General features: G+C 43.4%; 1 protein-coding gene across 2 annotated transcripts in view; it reads right to left on the reverse strand.

Annotated features, from left to right (window-relative positions):
• CYP7B1 (cytochrome P450 family 7 subfamily B member 1) overlaps positions 1-18,748 on the reverse strand; it is a 129,581-nt gene extending 110,833 nt beyond the window's left edge. For both annotated transcript variants that reach the window (XM_074882122.1, XM_074882113.1), the window contains exon 1: positions 18,605-18,748. Coding sequence is in view for 1 of the 2 variants with exons in the window: in XM_074882113.1 (XP_074738214.1) it covers positions 18,605-18,699 (95 nt within the window). In the remaining variant the exon portion in view is untranslated. The remainder of the gene's footprint in view (positions 1-18,604) is intronic.
• Positions 18,749-20,311: the final 1,563 nt, after the last annotated feature.

Below are 20,311 nucleotides of genomic sequence, written 5' to 3' on the forward strand. Positions count from 1 at the left end.
ATGTACAGCAGGCTTCCAGCACTGCCATAGCTGTAGCAGCAGAGTCACAATGGGGAGCGAAACCACAAATCTAAAGAAAGTCAAAGATTGGTAATAGTTTGGTTCCCCTAACACTTTTTTTGGTTTTGTTTTGGTTTTTTTTTTTAAAAAAAAAGGAAGGGGAAAAACACAAGCTCAAAAGATCATATGTGAACTCAGAAAACACATTGATTTCATCACATTAAGAAATAAACTCACTTTAAAGGAGTTGGGCTTTGCTTCCAGTTTCACCCACAGATCTCAAGGTGTCTGAACTGATGATAAATGGTAACTGACACTGAAGAAAACGGCAACAAACATAAATCAGTTTTAATGAAAAAAGTCTTCTTTTAAAAGTTACTGATTGTCATAAAGCTGTAGGCTGACAAGACCTGTATTGGTATTATTTAAAAGATCTGCATCATGAAATATTTATCAATTTAGCTACGTTTAATTTTTGACACCGAACAGTACAGCTAAATGAATGTAAAACTTGCATCAAAATAAGCACCTAAAATAGTATCGTCGGAGTTAAACCAGAGTTAAAGGAAAATTACTTATTTACAAGCATCTGTAATGTATCAGTTGTGATTAATTAGTATGCTAAGATTGCAGTAATGTTTGATTCTGGTAGCAATCAAAGGATGGTTGGGGTTTTCAGTCTACCATTCTCTTCATATGACCTCCCTGGTTCCAAAAGTTTTACCACCTATTATACCCCAATTAAACTACCTACCCTACACCTTTTCCATCATACACCCAGGAGTTACCTTCCCATTTGCTTACAGTCCTCATTAATTTAGGAAAAACTGCCTAGCTAAAAAAGGAATTATTTTAAAGTTGAAGTAGAAACTGCCAATTCAGGATTCAACATCAGGATTAGGAGAAGTGATACTCTGGATGGTAAGGAAAAAACAGAGGATAGGATTTGCACTCTTCATGATTGCAATAGAATAAATATGATTGCTGACGAGGCAAATGTCCTTTCCTTTGAAAAAAATTAATTAAGCTCAGTGTGACTCTGTCTGCAGGGTACAGCAAGGATCACTTCACAGGAACTAGGCCCTGTCACACACCCTGAGCGTATGCTGGGATTTCCCCCAGCCTTCCTTCCTTCTCCCTTCACAGCTGGTTTCTGTGGAAAGGAATACATGCACATTTCACAACAGAAAAAGCCCATTATTTTCACTACCCACACACATATTTTCATACTAGAAGGAACTATCTTGTACTAAAGCGACCAGAAGAAATTCTTAAAAATTCAGCAGTAACAAACTGCAGCCATCTGAAGGCTACCAGAGGAGCTTCTTGTGGGACAACTCGCTCAAACTCAGGATGGATTTTGTTAAAGAAGTACTATGTCAGTTTCCAGATGTCCAAAACAAACAAAAAATACTATAATGTCACAAAATCTTTGTGGCTCAAAAGCCACTTTGCCACTTTTAGTGACTATGTGATTAGTTGTCATCATGATTACAGAGAATTCACATCTGATGTGGCCCACAGTTGGAAGACAGAAGTCCTTGACTGTGTTCTGCATCTTACTGCTCACAAATTAAAAAAGGCTCTTAAGGCTTCAGCCTTCTCAACTACTGAAAAAGAGTACTTTTGTTCTGTATAGGTCAATAGAATTACACCTCCCCATCTTTTTTATGAAAGGAGAATAAGCTTCAGATTGCTTTTAAAAGGTTAGTATCCCACTGGGAAACACTGGATCAGACTCGTCAGCAGATGTGGTTAAGGGCAAGCGTGCCAGTTTACAGAAAAAAAAAGAAGGGGTGGGTTTAGCAAAGGACAGCGAGTGCCAACTCTGGCTAGCCACACGCAGCTGCTAGTATTACAGACCCAGAAAGGAGTTTGAGAGACAAGTCACTGCTTCACAGTGTTAGGAATAAGAAAAAAAGGTTGTCTCATGATCAGGGCCACGTGGCCAGGATACTTCCATGCAAACCAAACAATTCAAATATATGTAATATTGCATATGAAAGCAAACCTAGAATCAGCCCCAGACTTTTAAGCTGTCAACCAGAATGGATATGCAGATGGAAGTGAAAGTTCTATTTTTAAGTAACCTCGGTTACCAGCAAGAAAGAAGTGGTCTCATCCTCTACAAACTTCTAGGCAATTAAAATTGCATTCCAAATATTGAATTGTAAACTCTTCAAGAACTGATGAATAAAGGCACTTTAAATGCATTGAAACTGAGCTTTGAAATTCTGTTCAAAGCATAAAATTAGTACCACATTTTTTTCCCCAGGAATTAGTAGCACTAAGGCAAGGAAATACAACTGTATATTCAGTACCATACCATCAAACCAGAAATTCACATTTGCCTCAGAAAGAAAGTGCTGATCTGTCAAAAAACTTGAGCTTCTGCTCCACTTAGAAGCTCAAGTCCCACTAAAATTGGAAGCTATTCAAAGGCTTAAAAGCAAGCCATTGCTTCAGCAATTCACTGAATCAGAACATAAGGGAACTCTTACGAACCCCAACCAGATCTGCAAGTATTATCCTTTACATGGTGAGGTAAGTTACCATGTAAAATGGCAAGATGGTGATGGCAAGGTCCATCAGAAGCAAAGAACTCATGTGTGGTCAGGCTGGATGACTTTAGCATAAAGATTTCTGCTCCTTCCTGCATGGCCTGGTCTGCCCTACCCATCAGTAAATGCTATATGAGCAAACATGCCTTGAACAGACACACTAAGCAGGTTCCTCAACCAGAAAAAGCTACCACAGCAATCGCCTCTGCCCCCCAACTACTACTGGTACTGCCAGCAGGCTTCTGCAGACACAGCTATGGTGGTGAGAAGAGGGACAAATCACAACCCCATCTCATGTGGCCAGGCTGGCACAACTTTGTTGGTGCTTAAAATGTCATGACTGTGGCTCTCCCAAAAGCACCCTTAACTACTGTGTATATTCATCTGTATTTTCATCTTTACTGTGCAAAGTAAAAATCTAAACCTCCCTCTGTAACAAAATCTTTCTTGGTAGAAGGAGAATCACAAACCAGAGCTCTGTTCCCTTTTCAAAAGCCCACAGCAGCAGGATTTGCTGTGATTTTGAACAGTTTTTCTTACTGCAAAAGTATTTCAGTTGTTACTGATGTGTTATGTACCACAAAAATGCTAAATCTACACACACCACTTACAGAAGAGATTATTTCATTTGGCTATATGATAAAGCTGCAGCCACCACAGAAGCTTTATGCTGTGAGCAAGTATCTAAAGTAAAATCCTGGGCTTGCTGAAATTAGTGGAAAACCTCAAATGTCTAAAGTAAGGCCAAAAAGTCATGTCAAACCTGCAATAATACAAAGTCTGATAAGGGTCTTTTATCACTTGTTAACTGCTTTAACATGAGATTAGGAGAATTAAAGGCCAAAAGGTTAGAAAACACCAGCTGTAGTAGATATTTTATAGGGAGGAAGATAAGCACAGTAAAAAACAAAAGAAACTTGAGATAAAGAAAGAAAATGCTAGACTGAATGACAGAGAAACTGCCAGAAAAATCAAGGAAGACTTAAATGCACTGATTTTTTACTCTGTCTAAAACTGTTGAAAATCAGTTTGATCAGCCAGTCAGGAAGATTACGCTGGTGTCAGGGCAATGACAGAATTATATAAATGAAGAGAATAGTGATGGCTCTAATCCTTTCCCTGGGTGAAGGAGTCCTGCAGAAGGCAGGTGTTGCAGTAAAGGCAAGAAGCTTCCAAGCTACTCTTGACCAAATCAAATGTAAGAAGGAACTACGGCGTAGCTCAAAAGCAAAGTTTCAAGCTAGACAAAAAAGGTCCCAGTATCTCTTGATTTAACATAAATGTAGTGAAATTAATAAACATCAATAATTACAGATTTAATGGTTCAGTAAACTTTACTAGGACCCAATGTAAATTTTCTTCAAAAGCCAGAGCACAGGTCTACCTGGGACTTACGGGGGCTGCCCACTCCTAGGTATGCTTGATAAACAGCTGCCCCATTCTTGGGGCTTGAAATTCATTCAATCATATTTTCTTAGGAAGTTCATAAAACCTAATACTATCCTCATACTGAAACTAATGATCTGATCCTGGGGTTGATGATCAGTATACTGAGCAAGACTTGGGGAAGAAGATGGATACAAATGGATAACTGGAGGAACATGAGCCTTTGGGAAGGATAAAGTATTAAAGTCCCTGCCCCTTAGGTCTGCAGAAGCAGCAGGATCCTGGCATGAGCTGAGCTGTAAGGAAGTGGTGGTACAACAATGAAGTGGGATAGGGAAAGATCAGCCACAACCACAGGACAGGGCAGGAGGCAGGATGAAATTTCTTTTCCTGCTGCATGTTGACCGTCCTAATTTGCTCTTTCAACTCTCCCTACTGCTGACTGGAGATGCACTCCATCGCAAGCTGCTTTTGCGTTTCATCCCATCAACTGAGAAATAAATCCCACGCAAGGACAACAGAGGGGAAATAAAGGGCAATTAGAGGCACTTGGACGGTAAAGAGTCACCCACATCTGCTGACAGAGATGTTGAGGATCCAGGTGGAATTGCCAGGTGACTTACCAACAAAAGCACTTCATTTTTTTATTGTCATTTTGTCTATGGAAATCCCCTTACAGGTTCCAGTGTGATAAAAGCAATTAGCAAAACTCACTCAAATGAAACAAAGAAGGGTCTCATTACCCTAGCTTACCCCCCTGAGCAGAGCAATGGGAATTCATGAGGACAGTTCCTACACAGCACAGTGAATTTTGTGAACAGTAAAATAGCAAACTGAGAAATCAGGGAAAAAAAGCACTCTAATACCTAGCAGAAAAAAGGGATGATACAAAATATCAGGCCTGCTAAAAGACCAAAAACTGATAAATACAGACTTTATCTTTTACTGACATAAATCTAGCATTACCCACCAGCCAAACTCTGCAGTCAGGTTATAATGATTATCAGCAGAATTGCAGTAGAGCCCAAGGACCTAATTTATATTACAGAATCCAACTGTGCTGGTTGCTTTCCATATACAGAGCAGTTTTGAGAAATTTAGCATGCGAAGTCATGTTTATTGAGGCTGCTTTGACCAGTCCAACCTTGGAAAATGAAAGAGATGTCCATGTTCTGTACTGACTTGCAGTAAAATTCATACTTAGGCAGACAATTAACTGATCTGTCCTTTCCATAATCCTGAGAAATTAACTGACTGCCATGAGCAGGAAAGACTTTCCAGTACCTTGCTGCCTTTAAGGAGATGATTTGATATTTGCCACAAAAAGTAAAAAGAAGCATCTGATACAGCAGGGCTGAATCTGTAGCTGTATCTGATCGGTGTGCCTGGGACTAAATAGGATACCAGAGGTACAAATGGTCATGGGTGGTAACAGCAGGGATTTTGTCACCCAGAGCCTTGGGTCCTGCCCACTGAGAAAAGCTATGGGGGATGGAGATGTCCTGCATGCGTGGGAATCCTAGGGAAGCCTTCACTTTGGAAGTCACCATCACCACAGCACACACGGGGATTTCCATATTCCTCCATCTTCAACGTTGCAGTCTTTCACTGAAAACTCAGCCTGGTGTGAAGTCTTCAATTCAATCACTGAGGGATCAAAACCGTATCTCTATTGGACGTTCCTATCACCACCAATTACCTACAAAGTTACAACTATAAGCATACTGTTTTGGTTTTTTTCATATGGTTTGATGACAGAAACCATTTGACATTCCAAATCAGCACATTATACTTGTGCTGAAAACAATTACAAGAAAAATCTTCCTGGGCTTTCATTTTGATTAAATGAACCTTATCACTACAGTTTTAGTTGCTTTATCCCTCACACTTCCATTGTATATAGTGCATTTGAGCCTCTGGAACTGCTGAAACACAATTTGGAGGCATGAGATCACACTTATGCCTGGCTCCTAAACAATGGTCTCAGAGGTATTATTAATAACAAGATATACTGAAACAGTGTGCAAGTCAAAACAAACAAGATTTTTTAATGTCTAAGCAAAAAAAATGAAGCACTGATTCATCTGGTCCCATTTGAATTATCTCTTGTTTTTTACAGACCTGGTTAAAACAACTGGCTGCTCTTCTGCCTTTTTTGCAAAACAAGCAAGCAAGCACGCAATGCAGAGACTACAGAGCTGCAGCAAGCAGTACACATCACCCCCATCTACAAGAAGGGCTTAAAGGAGGATCCAGGACATTATAGACCCATCAGTCTTACTTCAACCCCTGGGAAAGTTATGGAATGAATCCTCCTGGGGGCTATCACAAGTCAAACGAAGCATGTGATTGGGAAAAGGCAGCACTGACTCACCAAGGGCAAATCCTGCTTGACAAACCTGCTCGCCTTCTATGACAAAGTAACCTGCTCAGTTGATGTGGGGCAAGCAGTGGACATTGTCTACCTGAATTTCTCCAGGCTTTTGGTACAGATCCCCACGTCCTCCTCCTAGTGAAACTGATGTGTTGTGGTCTAGACAAGTGGTCTGTGCGGTGAGTGGGGAACTGGCTGACAGGCTGCACCCAGAAGGTGGTAGTAAACAGCTCTTTTTCAAACTGGCAACCTGTCACAAGTGGGGTCCCCCAGAGATTGATATTGGGCCCAACACTGTTTAATAACTTCGTAAGCGATCTGGATGATGGGATCAAGTGTACCCTGATGAAGTTTACTGATGATACCAAACTGAGTGGGGAAGCAGACACTTGGGAAGGGAGAGCCACCCTGCAGGAAGACCTGGATAGGCTGGAAGAGTGGGCTAACAAGAACCTTATGAAGTTCAACAGGGACAGTGTGAGGTCTTGTACCTGGGAAAACATAATCCAGGAGTGCAGCACAGACTGGGATCTACCTGACTGGGCAGCAGCTCCATGGAAATGGACCTGGGGGTCCTGGTGGACAATGACCTCAGTATGAGTGAACAGTGTGCTGCAGCAGCAAAGAAAGACAACAGGATGCTGGGTTACATCAACAAGGGCATCACCAGTAGAGACAAAGAAATCATTATCGCACTCTGCTCAGCACTTGTCAGGCCACACTTGGAATACTGTGTTCAGTTTTGGTCCCTGCTCTACAAAAAAGATGTGGACAGGCTGGAGAGGGTCCAGGCCACAAAGATGATCAAGGGACTGGGAAGCCTGCCATATGAGGAAAGGCTGAGAGAATTGGGCTTGTTCAGCCTTGAGAAGAGAAGGCTTAGGGAAGACCTTATCACCACATTCCAGTTTTTAAAAGGTGGCTACAAAAAAGATGCAGGCTCCATTTTTACAAGGAGTTACATAGAAAAGATGAGGGGTAATGGGTACAAGTTACTCCTGGGGAGATTCCCATTGGACACAAGAGGAAAATTTTTCACAGTGAGAACAATCAACCTCTGGAATAACCTTGCCAGGGAAGTGGTGGGTTCCCCAACATTGTACATTTTTAAGATTCAGCTGGACAGGGTGCTGGGCTATCTTGTCTAGACCATGCTTTTGCCAAGAAAGCTTGGACCAGATGATTCTTAAGGTCCCTTCTGACCTGGTATTCTATGATTGGTCCACCCAAATATTCATGGGATGGGGAGAAAGGGAGGACAGCAAGTTGCTTCAGTCCATACTAACTTGCCATCGAGGCACAAATAAAGACATGTCAGATGAGATTGCCTGCACCTTTAAGCAGGTATTTATTTGCAACAGCAATATTTGGTACTTTGAACAGGAGATGACCTTGTTTGTTAGTTTTGGATGCCATCTTAGGCTATTCTTCATCACTTTAATTAAATCTTTTCAATGTTTAAAGGGACATATGCATCCACTAATGAGACTGAATTCACCCCCCTTTCCTAAAGCAAAGACAGAATGGTAAGAACAACCTATGGGATAAGCACTGGACTACTCATCACTCAAAGGAAAAAAAAACCAACAAAGGCAGGACATCTTTTCATGCACTATTTCAAGCACAGTTGTGTTCAACCATGATTTAATGTAGCTGATGTAGGAGACATTGCAATGGCCTAGACTATGCAGGAGATAAGCCTGGATGGGTCACAACAACTGTGCTTTATTGCACATCTGTTCCTGAGGGCAAAATACAAAGGTATGTCCTACTTCTGCAAATCAGATCACAAAGCCAGGAAGCCTGAACTTTCTTTTGAGCCCAACAGATCTCAGCATTGTTTATTTTAGCTTCTTACCACTGCAGAGCCAGTAGGAGCGGCATGCACAGTTTTATTTTAAAGTCTTCATAACAACAGGTTTTTAAAGCTCTAAATTTATTATAGCTGATGTGGTTCTATCTGAGGAAGTCCACAGGTTATGAAAAAACCCCTTCACTCGTAATCTGGTAATATCAAGTAGGATCTAGCAGCATTTTCACTGTATAGGATGCAAGAAACTAAACAGCTTACAGAAAAAAAATAATTCTGACTCATTCACATATGCAAGATTTCTTTGGAGCCTAATTATCATTTTTGTATCTTAAAGCAGCAATGCCAGAAATTCAGCTGTCTGTTCAACCACAAACAAGACATTGCACAAGCAGCTGTTTCCCAAGCCACTGAACACTGACATACACGGGGAACCTCTCCAGTCCTGCTGTGTACAATTCTGTGTCACTCCTTAGCAGCCACAGGTAATTTAACCTGGCTTTAAAGGATATTATGTGCAAGCTGCTAGGACACAAACTTCAAATTTCCCTCATCTGGTCCTCAGAAGGAGCCCAGGCTCTGAACCCAGCTTGTTGCACTTGTTCCAGGGCCTGGAAATGAATCTCCATCAGTCACGTATGCTCTGATGACAACTGTTACGAAAAGCCCAAACATCTTTCTGTACTGTCATACACTATAAGCTTAATTTCATCATCAGATATACACATCTAAGTCCTATTGCTATTGAAAGAGAATCTTTCAGGCATGTATTTGGGGTTAAAAAGAGCACCATGCACAAGCCTGCCCTCCCAGTACTTTAATTTTTCCTCCCTGTTTTGACTGAATATCAATTCTGAGGGTTCATCGTGTTTTACAATTGGTTCTTGGATGACTCCTGAACTGAGAGACATTTTCACTTCTCATACAGCTACACAGCTGCTCCTTTTTAAACGGGAATCGCGCAGGAGGATTGCAGTGCGGGCTCTGGCAACATGCCTCACCCTCAGCTGTAGGGCTTGGAAATTTGCTATTTAAGCAAAACAGTTATCATGCTGAAAACTAACCCAGACATCTGAGAAACTTTAAAAAAATTTTAAAAATCCCATCCAACAGAATAACACAAGTTTTCAAAAGATACAAGGAAGAAACACAAAGTCCAGTGGAAACATTTCACAAATACCAGTACCTATCGAAACAAAAGTAAATCTTCCAGGGAGGTTCTTTCTGTTTTAATGGAGTATAGGTCTGAGATGAGTAAATATCACAGATCAACTCCTGAACAACTGAAGGAAAAAATTATACCTTGTCATCAATCCACTGTCTGAGCTATTTTCAGAGAAACTTCCCAAACGTGACTCCAGAAGTTTCTCATGCTGAAAAACCAGCTGGAGAAAATTAGTATGGCTATGATCTATCACACACCAGAATCTCTGAAGAGTAGCTATCGTAACCTAAAAAACTATGCCAGCACTGAAGAGGAAAACATGGAGCAGTACTTTCCAGATAGGGAAGTGATGACCAAACGCTATGGCAGCATCAGTTGAGTGGACCAGCAATGGAAGTCACTCAAATTCTCTCTCAGGAAGTATCAGCAATTGTCCTTCCTTTGGTAAACATCCTGCTTTTGTTAACCAGATTAAATGAGAGTATCTGAAAATACCTCGATTTTTCTTAGGGCCCTATTAGAAAGTTGGAGACCATCTCTCTGAAGCCTTCAGAGACTACATACAGTATTACACGATGACAAAGGGGCAAATCCACCCTTCTGCTGGCATGCATGCAAAGGGCAAGAAAGAGTACAAAAAGACTGAAATACTCACTTCTCAGGAACTTAATTTTAGTCACCAGTTCTCCATCAATTCTGTCTACTGTGCTTTAAGAGCAGTAGTTTCTCTTGTTAAGGAATATACAGGTTCCTTTTGGGGTTTTTTTTTGCTTTTTTTAAAGTAATTACTGTCAGAGCTAATAATTGCAAAACTTCTGCATTCTCACACAGTGTTGAAAAGAGACCATAATTTTTTTCTAAATACTACGTCACTTAAAAATGTAATGAAAATGTGGCAATTTTCTGTAATCACTTGTTCAATGTATCATTCAAAAATTTCACATATTTTTCAATCCTTTTAGGCGAGACAAGTGACATGAGAATTTGTAATGACCACTCAGGAAAAATCTGCAGACAGATCTTCTAAGAAGCAAGGAACTGGGGTGAGGAAAGAGCAGGCCAGTAACCCATTTGCTCATCTTTTTCTGGGGAGCCACAAGAAATCAGATACGGAAGCACACTTAGCAATGCTGCACTCTGTCTTACCCATCAGCAGCAGATTGAGTCACACAAACAAGAACTCCAAAGGTGCAGAGTGGGGCTGTCAGCAAGCAATACCAATAGCTTGTGACGAACATGCACAGGCTCTCTGACAGGTCCATGGGATTTCATGGACCAGGAAGGAGATGCTTTTTCAGCTTCCCACTATGGACATGAGCCTGCAACATGCAGTGTTGCAATCTAGGTTTTCACTGCAGCGTCAGGAAGCGACAGCCGTGTGATGGAGAGGACACTCCTCTAATGTCCCATTTTAGCTTAATTTTGCTCGTCTGTTCTTCCTTCATGTGCCTTCACAGGGCTTGAGCAGGACACCATGCAATACTCTCCCAAAACAACAGGGAAGCATCCATTGCATTCAGCTAGAACCTCCTACCACCAGGCCTACAGTATGAGAGAGCATTATTTTTTTAAAATATTGCTTAGGAAACTACAAGATTAAATCACAAGAAGCACAACCATAGCATTTTTCTGCTGATTTGAATTACGAATAGAAAGTACGAGCAGTTAAGAGGAAACAAGATATGTTCTATACGAGAGCCAAGATTTTTTTTCCTGACATGTGCCAAACAAGGAGAAGAAACAGAAGAATCTGGCACCATTAAAAACAGTTTGTGGAGAAAGGAACTGAATATCTACAGCCAAGCTCCATGTGGTTTGTAAAGAGGAAACTTTTGTTTTATGGGACTCTCAGTCAGCCAAAATTCTCCCAGACGGCGTGCAAATGGATATTAGCCTAAAAACCTACACGCATCTTGTAGAAGGATCAGTAAATGGTGGGGAAAGAAAAGGAACACTACTGAAGTTTTAAATCAGAATTCAAAATCTGCCTCATGGTTGAAAAAGTTAGTTTACCAGACAGCTATAATGTCATATATGGTAAGTGTGTTGGAAAGGAAAGGCAGCAAGTTAAAGCACAAAACTAGAAGTCAGGAGAATGAGTTCCAACCCTGGCTCCACTACCAAGTAGCTCTATAAAACTTGGATAAAAGAGAAAAAGACTGCCAACTTAACTGTGAGATTTTCCTTAACTTCATATAGTGTATTAACATTGCACTTATGCTGTTTCTTTTAACTTCTATATTTCCCCCACTCCCTGGCATTACTATGCACTAAGTTAAACAAGGGACTACATGGAGTACTGAGAACAGTTATATTACTATACCAAAACAAGCTCTGCCCAATTTCTTAATCAAAATACTTGACTGAAAAAATCCCAAACAATTTTATATGGGACTGTAATTCTCATAACTGAGCAAAACACTAAAGTGGCTGACATGATCCAACAGCTTAGCTGAATATTGCGATAAAATGTGGCATTTCTGGCTTAAAACAGTAACTAGATCTTGTACTTCAGCACAGAGGAGAAAGGGAATGGGCAAGCAACAGTTCCTCAGCACATGTTGAGTGGTTATACCATGGAAGAATTCTTTTCATCTTCTCTGGCAACTATGAGTGTGCCCTGTGAAGAATTTGGCTGCATTATCCGTAAAACAAGAGGAGGCCGCATTGACCTCCAATATATAGTAGGGGAACTGAGGCAGAGTCCCCAGGCAAGACTGCAAACTTGGGAAGCATCCAAGTCCCTGCATCCCGCAGAAGTCACTCTTCACTGGGGGAGTCTGAGGCCCAGGTAACTCTGTGGGTCGGGACTCCAGTCTGTTCTGCAGTCACCTGATGAAGTAGCTCTCTAGTTACATCACCAATGATTAAAACACATTAGGTGGCAAATTGCATCATCAAGCTTAAAGGAGAAGTAGTTAATATCTCCTCTAAGAGGATACCAGGATTAAGATCTTCCCCTCTGTGTCTTCCTTCACACCAGCCTTTATATGTAACATTTCAGCTCAGATTTGCCAACTAGTGTGCTTTCCTCCTCTAAATATAGTAGTAAGCATGAATCTCATTTCTGAAGCAGTCTGTATTTGCTTGGGTTTTCCTCGCTCCTACCTTTAGGACTATCAACTTGGAGGAGGAGCAGAAGGGTTACTAACCGTTCAGTACTCTCTGTAAGCTATGCGCATTTGTGTATAGTGCTCTAGATGGATGCTCCATGCTTCATGTTGCACTGGAATCATAAAAAGATCTGAAAGCAATTCCCTTTAATTCTCGCCCTTTAATTTTATTTCCTCCAAAGAATAATGAACAGAAAAAAGCAAAAGCAAACCCAAGTACTTCAAGGAAAAAAATAAATAAAAATTACAGGCATTTTTCACAAAAACACTGGAAGGAAAAACCACTGTAATTAAAACTATTGTATTTTAGTGAGAAACCCGAAGCTAGCAGTTCTTACTGCCACTAAAAATATCTCTACCACACAGACACATACATTTACCAGATGGCATCTACTGGTGGGTTCTGGATTCAAGACCAGACCAGGTACAAACTAAAGCTGAACGACCCTGGACAAAAAGTAGGTCAAGAAAACTGGGAGGGAAGGGAAACTGTTGCTAGGTGGCAGTGTACCTTAAGCAAAGAATACTGTAAATCATAGATTATTGGAAAAGTTCATTATCCGCTAAAAGAGGTGTCATCTTCAGTGCCATCTTCAAAGCCTTGGTAAGAAGCAGAACCCAAGATGTACATGATACCCAGACTACATATCAGAAGGATGAGAAGCAGCACTAAAGAAAAATAAGAGAAAGAAAAACTTGTCTTGAGACACACTATCATGCAAGACCCACAACGTAACGGCTCTCCAGGTCTATTAGTGCTGCAAGAGAACCCAAAAGCCAGTGAACTGAGTCTTGTACATCTTGAGAAGGCTATGGTTTTGCTTACTTTGTTTTATTTGACCTTCACTAAGCTCTTGCCAGAAGAAGCAAGCAGAGAAATAAGCTTCCACCACATCTTGGCACAGCAGCGAACAGTTGACAGAAAACCCAAGTGTGATGGTGAGAAAGAAAGGTTTTTTAAGGCCACTTAAGAAACAGAACTGTTACTTTTCTGCCTTAAACACTTTCAGTCTTCAGTCCTAATCTTTTCAGAGTGGAGTAAGAGTGGACAATGACATTAAACAAAAGGAGGTCATGAAAACGCATGCACTCCCTAGAACTTCAACCAAAGGGATGGAGAAAAAGGCCTCTGTGGAAAGTCAAGGTAAGAAGGGAGAGGCTAGATTTTTCTGGTATCCTTCTATCTGTCCTTCCTGATGTTTCCACCGACAGAAAACTACCTTAACATATTGCCTAAATTAGCAGAAGTGGTAAAAAAGACAGGCTGATGACATCTTGTGAACTACAATTCGCTTGGTAAGAGAGCTGTTAGCAAGCTCACAGCTTGTCACAGAGAAGGATAAGATGTTCTTGAAGGCAAAGACGAAATCTATATTCTTCTCAACAATATCTATCTGGGTTCAAGAGAGCAATTTTTTGGAAGAGTATCTCAGATGAATGCGATTGTATAGACTGGAGGTATTTTAGAGGATAAAATAAAAGAGAAAAATGAAAGACACTTTGCTCCAACAAGGCTTTATATCCGTAACTGAGGCCATAGCAAAATCCTTCCTGAGAAATTTATCAAGTAATTCTTCCTATGTTGACTTTAACCTACAATCATATTGTTTAAGGTTTTTTTATACCATGTTCTGACACATTAGAAACAGGTCAGAAATAATATATTAGAACGTACGTGCCCCGTCTAGCCCACCATGGGAATTCCTATACTGCTGTACAGTAAAACCCACACAGGTTACATGTGGTGTATATTGTATCATTTCTCGCAAGCAATCTTTACTGCAAAGCCCATTCATAATAATTGAAATACCAACCTCACCAACCTATAGAGTTGCAGAGGGAATACTTTTTACAAACCTCTTCATTGGTGTAGCTCACATAGGATGTGTGTTAACTTTCCAAGCAGACATAAACCTCTCATGAGTATTTCCAGGTTGAGTCTGTATCTTCTTTATCTGACAAACTTTGTATGCAAAACTCAGGACAGCAGGATCCAAATTCAGTGGATAAATACAGACGCAATAATCCTTGTTCCATTTCTCTCCACTGTTCCCTTCCCCAAAACCAGTGGTTTTAATTTGTGGTCAGACTGAGCCTCTTCCTGGTAATTTGCAGCGTCTACGCCACAAGGAGGGAGGCAGAAAGCATCCCAGCCTTGCCCCCAAACTGCTGGTTACAATTTGGGATCATTTTCCGTCATGGACATGCAATAAACACTAGCAGCCAAAAATAAGCATCAATTTGAACCAGAAGAAAGTGGAATAGTACCACACCTGCAAAAGTCACTCAGAGCCAGCCCCTGATGATCTTGAGGGCCCTTCCCTGATGTGGGCAGCATTACTACTGGAAGACATGCAGGAGTTGGCTTCACATATTGCTTCATCTCCTGCTCCATGAGACTGTGCACAGATAGTGGAAAAGCAGTTTGAAAATAAACAAACAAAACAAATAAAGCTGGGGCTGATGTAGACATTTTATGAAGACAAAAGAGAATAATCCGTACAATCTCCAAATCATCAGGTTTTGCCATAGCAGAAATACTTTCGTGAGGCGGCACAAAGGAAGCTCTCTCTGGAGAAAATACATTCCCCAGCAAACAGCCTAGATAGATAGGCTTTTCTTCATTAACCAGTAAGAGGGGGATCTTTCTGTAGCACGCAGAAGGCACTGAGTCTCATTTGACACTGAAGTTTAACGCAAAATAAAATTTTCTGTGATTAAGGAAACTTTTGTTCTACTTCTGTTTCTTCACCATCTGTGATACGAAACCTGGCAAAGACTCCAATTAGTTTCCTTTGTGTTATTACTGCCACCAGCACTCAAATGATAAACATTTATACAAAGGGAAATTCCTCTTCCTTTCTTTGCTGTCTCCAAAGAGTAGATCTAAATACTTTAATAAGAAAGCCTGTACTGAACTCACCCTGAAATCTCATAATGCCAGATTACACCAACTGCTCTACAGAAAAATGGAATGGCAGATTAAGCCAATACAACACCTCTCCTGACAAAATTTTTCCTCCAGTAACAAGCACTCAGCCTGAGAGGAAAGGAAGCAGAAGCACCTCACACCAAGAAAGGTGAAATCCTGCAACATCTGCTTAGGGAACATCAGGGAAGGATTTGGAGAGTTTTGTTCTCTGGGACGTACAAACCCTTGTTACACTCCCGGACCCGTGACTCTCAGAGCACAACCACATCAGTGGTTGTGCTTTGCCTCAGTCAAGCAGCACTGAGGCATCATCTGGCAAAAGAAACTTACTGAACTCTGAAGTGCAAGTTAGCACCTACTGGCATATATTTACTTACTTAAACTCTTCATTTATATATACACACATTTGAGTACTGTTGCTATCCTGATGGAACCCATGCATGTCTGTGTTAAGATGTTAAATTTGATTATTCTGGTAAAGTTTATCCTGGTACCTTAAATACAACAATCCCCTCATACACAGTTTGCACCCTGGTACAAGCATAACAACATTAGGGCAACATAATAATTTCTATAAAAACACACGCACAGGTGAAGTAGCCACATTTTTTCTAGCATAGGCAAGCTCTATGAAACCAGAATCGTTTGCATTTCTGTCCAAATGGGTATGATCCATGAGCAGGAGTACAGCTTGACCTCAGTATTTATTCATGCAATAATTGACCAACAGCCCCTAGGTCAACAGGTTCCCAAAACGTTTTTGTGGATTCCTGACGGGGGGGTAGCCCTGCCTGCTGCTGGGATTGTTAGCTTCAATTAAAAGAAAGGGAAAGAAGAAATCTGACGCATGGGGATGGATAAACAGGTAACGGGTCAGATAAGCAAGGGGAGATCACAAACTTGCACCAAATCTGAGGAGCATGAACTAAACCTTACCCCCATTTTTTAATCCACTGCACCCTTAGGACGGCTTTTCTTCCTGCAGATCAGAAATGGCTGTTGGAGGCAGCCAGGCTGCTGCCAGGCATCTCTCAAGACCATGCACAATTATTTTTTGCCTTTATGCTAAAAAAATAAATTAATTGCATATTTTACTGGAGCAGGATAGCATTTCAACACCAGCACCTTATGCTCAGGGCAGAAGTTGATGTGGTTTTCCACTTTTTATTTCTAGTTGCTTGCATGCACACTAGTACACTTCTTTGAGAAACAGCACAGCATTTAAAGATGTAATTTATTAAACAGCATTTGGGTTTTTGGGCAGGACAGTATGCCTTCTTGCTGAGGCCTCCTGTATAATATCATTCTGTTGTGGCACAAATGTCCAAACAATTTTGCTACAGACTTTAAAGAGCTGACTTAAACTCTACAGCCACAAGGATTATGAAAATAACTCAAAATGGGTTCTTTGATCCTTTTTCCCTACCACTCACATTTGGCTGAAAACTGTACAAGCGAGAGCTTTGCCTGTTTCCATTTTCGACAATTTAGTCTTTTACAATTCTACTGGAATTTCTACTAATGACAGGCTGAGCCAGTATAACAGCTCCTAGCCCTAAAATGGCACCTAATCCTATTTGGCCTGACCATGTTCTCACTGTTCCCTTTTTGTTTTCTGTACTGACCTCCTTTAGGGAGCTAAACTTGCAGGAAACTAAATCTATCAAAAAAATGTAAATAGCTTTCTGTTGGTTTAGCTCCCAGAACCAGCTCACAGTGGGTCAGACAAGCAACAGGGAGCAGGAGGAGTGGCCACTTGAGCAGCAGCTATCCCTTTGGTAAACTGAGTTGAAACATGAAGCCGCATATAAGCTATCATGTCAAGTAGTTTGTCTTATGGGATGACCCCACTCAAACACTGGCATGGATGTCTTCCACTTAAGGGATGGATTGGGCTAACTCAAATCACATTAATAATGGTTCCAGAACAGACATCATGGAAATAATCCATTTCTGTTTACAGCCAGTGACCAGATGCCTTCTGGGATCAAAACAAGAATTTTCACTGTTTTTCTCTGTTATTTGATTTATTCCATACATGGTCCCAAAGTTAGGGTTATTGGTCTAAAAACTGCCAGACTTGACTTTCTGACTCTTTTTTAGAGGCTAGTAGTGCAATTTCTTTTTTGCATTTATATGTCTACACCATCTAGAAATAACTTTTAACGATTAGGAAAAGTAACTGTTTACTATTTAGAATTGAATTTAATGCTATGCGTTTCATTATGTGATTTAAAAAAAAAAAAGCGAATACAGTGAATACTGATCCCTCCCCTTTTTCACTCCTCCTCCACCAAGCCTTTACACGCATTTATTCATCAGCTGCGGAACAGACACTGAAGAGCATCAAGTATTGGCAAGACAAGCGAAAAACACCCGGGAAAAGGTTAGCATATTCAGAAAGAACAGTTCCAGACAACGCTCCATTCCCCCCAAAACCTGCAACTTCTACTAAAAGTGTCCCGAAATACACGTTTGCGTTCTGTGAAGGTTGAAATCGTACAGTTGAAAGAAACTAATGGCAACACCGTGTGAGACACAGACAAAAGTCACCGAAATGCCCACGACCCGCGTTCTAGGGGCTTATACTGCTGTCAGCTGCTCATCCCGCAGAAGAGCGGCAGGGGAGGGCCGATGCTGCAGCCCAGCAGCAGCGTTTGCCCACCTTGGCTCAGCAGACAAGGTCTGCGCACCTTGGACTCCACCGGAAGGTTCTCAAGTGCTGCGCGGGGTCTTTTTTGCTCCATATCGGCGCACAAGCGATACTGAGGTTTGGAGCAAACCTAAGGGTCGGGCCAAACTGCCCGGGGCCAGGCTACGGGCGTCGCGCACCCCTCGTTTTGGAGCACGGACTTCCACGCACCTACGAAAGGCGAGACCAGCCTCCCCGGGCGCGCCGAGCACCCACGTGCGAGTGGCGGCCCCCCACCCTCTCCCCCCCCGGCCACAGCAGAGGAGCCGCCGCCGTCGCCCCCGTCTCCCCCTCGCCCCGGCCGCGGCGCCGCAGCCCCGCCGAGCAGCGGCCGCCCCGGGGCCCCGCCACCGCCCCCACGCTCGCCCAGGGGTCCGCGGGCCGCCATCCCCCGAGGCCCCGCCGCGGCGGCGCCGGGCCCTGATAGGGCTTCCCGGCGCGGAGGGGCGGGCGGAGGGAAGCGCGGCCCAATGCGCGGCGCGGCTCCCGCCCCGCAACCCCGCTCCCCCGGCGCGGCCGTGCAGGAATGCGGCGGCCGCCCCGCGCCCCGCCGGCCCCGCCGCCCTGGTACCTTTTCCTCCTGCAGAGCACGCACACGGCCCAGAGGAGCAGGGCGGCGGCGGCCGCCCCGCCGTAGGTGCCGAGCTGCAGCGCGTCGGGGCCCATGCTCGCCTCGGCGGCCGCCGGTGCCTCGCCGCCGCCGGGGGAGGAAAGTTTTGCCCGTCCTCCCGCTCCCTCGCAGGAGAGGCGCCCGGCCGGCCGGCCCTCCCCCGCCCACCCCGAGCCCAGGGGGTTGGGTTTGGCTGCTCGGAGCCGGACTTGGCGAGCGGGCCCGGTGCGACCCGGCCGGCTCCTCCCCGGGGAGCGCCCGGCGCGGGGAGGGTCGCGCCCGCCCGCCCCCGCGGCCTCCCGGCGGCGGCGGGGAAGCCCAGGACTCCGGCTTGCCGGGAAAGACTCCGGCCCGGCGGAAAGGTCCCGGCACGGAGATCGGAGGCGGGTGGTCCCGGGGTCACCCCACCGCCCCGGAAAGCGGCCCGTTCCCTCCGAGCCCTTTCTGCCTTTCCCGTGCCCCGGGAGGGGCTCGGTGCCCCCCCAGACCCGGCCTCGGGTGGCGGAGCGGCGATGGCGTGTCCCCAGGGCAAACGGTGCCAGGCTTGGGCAGGTAGCGGCTCTGGCAGCCATCTGACCTCTACTTGGCTTTGGTACAAACACCCGAGTGTGTCCCCTGCTTCAAAAGCAAGACGACACCCCCACCCCACCCCCCCCGCACCCTCCAGCTTTATAAAACTTAACCTGAGGTAGGATAAACAAGATACGAATAGCGAAGGTCAGCTCTTGACGTTGTGCTGTGTGAGAAGAAGTGAGGTCCGGTCCTCCCTGTGCTCCCACCATGCCAGCCCCTCGGGCGTGTTACAGAGGGGAGGAGGTGAGAAACCAAAACGTGAAGCAACGGGGAGATCCCCAGCTCGAGGAAGCGGGATGGGGTGGAGTGGGGCAGAGGTCCAGAGAGTTTGGTACAGCGAGGTAGGGCCGGGGGCTAACAAAATACCAGAGCGGCAGCAGTACCTGATGTAGCTCTGCTGCCATTTGGTACAAGGTACACTCAGAAACATTGCTGTGATGTAAGATACCATTTAAGGCAAATTCACACTGAAAGATGAAGTAAGATGCTCCAGTTTCTGGAATTGAGTCTTTGTTGAATGCTGAGAGACCGAAGTTCACGTACCTTACTCAGCAGTATGCAGTGTTACGAAGTCTGTATTTCACAATAATTGGCGGTTTATGCATTGCTTTCATCTTGGAAACAAGTTGTACAACACTTAGTTTTCTGCTGTAAGTTTTGCCTGAATTGTAGAGACCCAAATGTATCTTAGCAGATAAAAAAGCGACTTAGCTAAAAAACCTTCCTGACTTTATCAGATTTCATAAGTTTTAGAGGCCTGACTCACATCAGAGGGTTTGCAGTTGGCAGCGCCGTGTGTCCTCTTCCTCAAACGTTCCTGTTGATTTCAGTGACATACTCAAAAATGTCACTGTATTAATCAGAGAAAATCTAATTAATACGTCTCACATAAACGTGTCTCAGAATCTGGTCACTACTGCTTAAAACCATCAGCTGTCCCTCCTGAGATCAAAAAACCAGACACCCTTATTGTGCAATACAATGCACAGAGGGAAACCATAAGAGAAACTAACGTTTTACTCGTAACTGTAGGGCTTTTTGAAGGGAACTGTATTTGAAATCCCCAGCTTGGGAATCCCAAGGGGTTTCTTAGTG

The sequence above is a fragment of the Strix uralensis genome, chromosome 1, assembly GCF_047716275.1.
Source record: "Strix uralensis isolate ZFMK-TIS-50842 chromosome 1, bStrUra1, whole genome shotgun sequence".
Lineage (NCBI taxonomy): Eukaryota > Metazoa > Chordata > Aves > Strigiformes > Strigidae > Strix > Strix uralensis.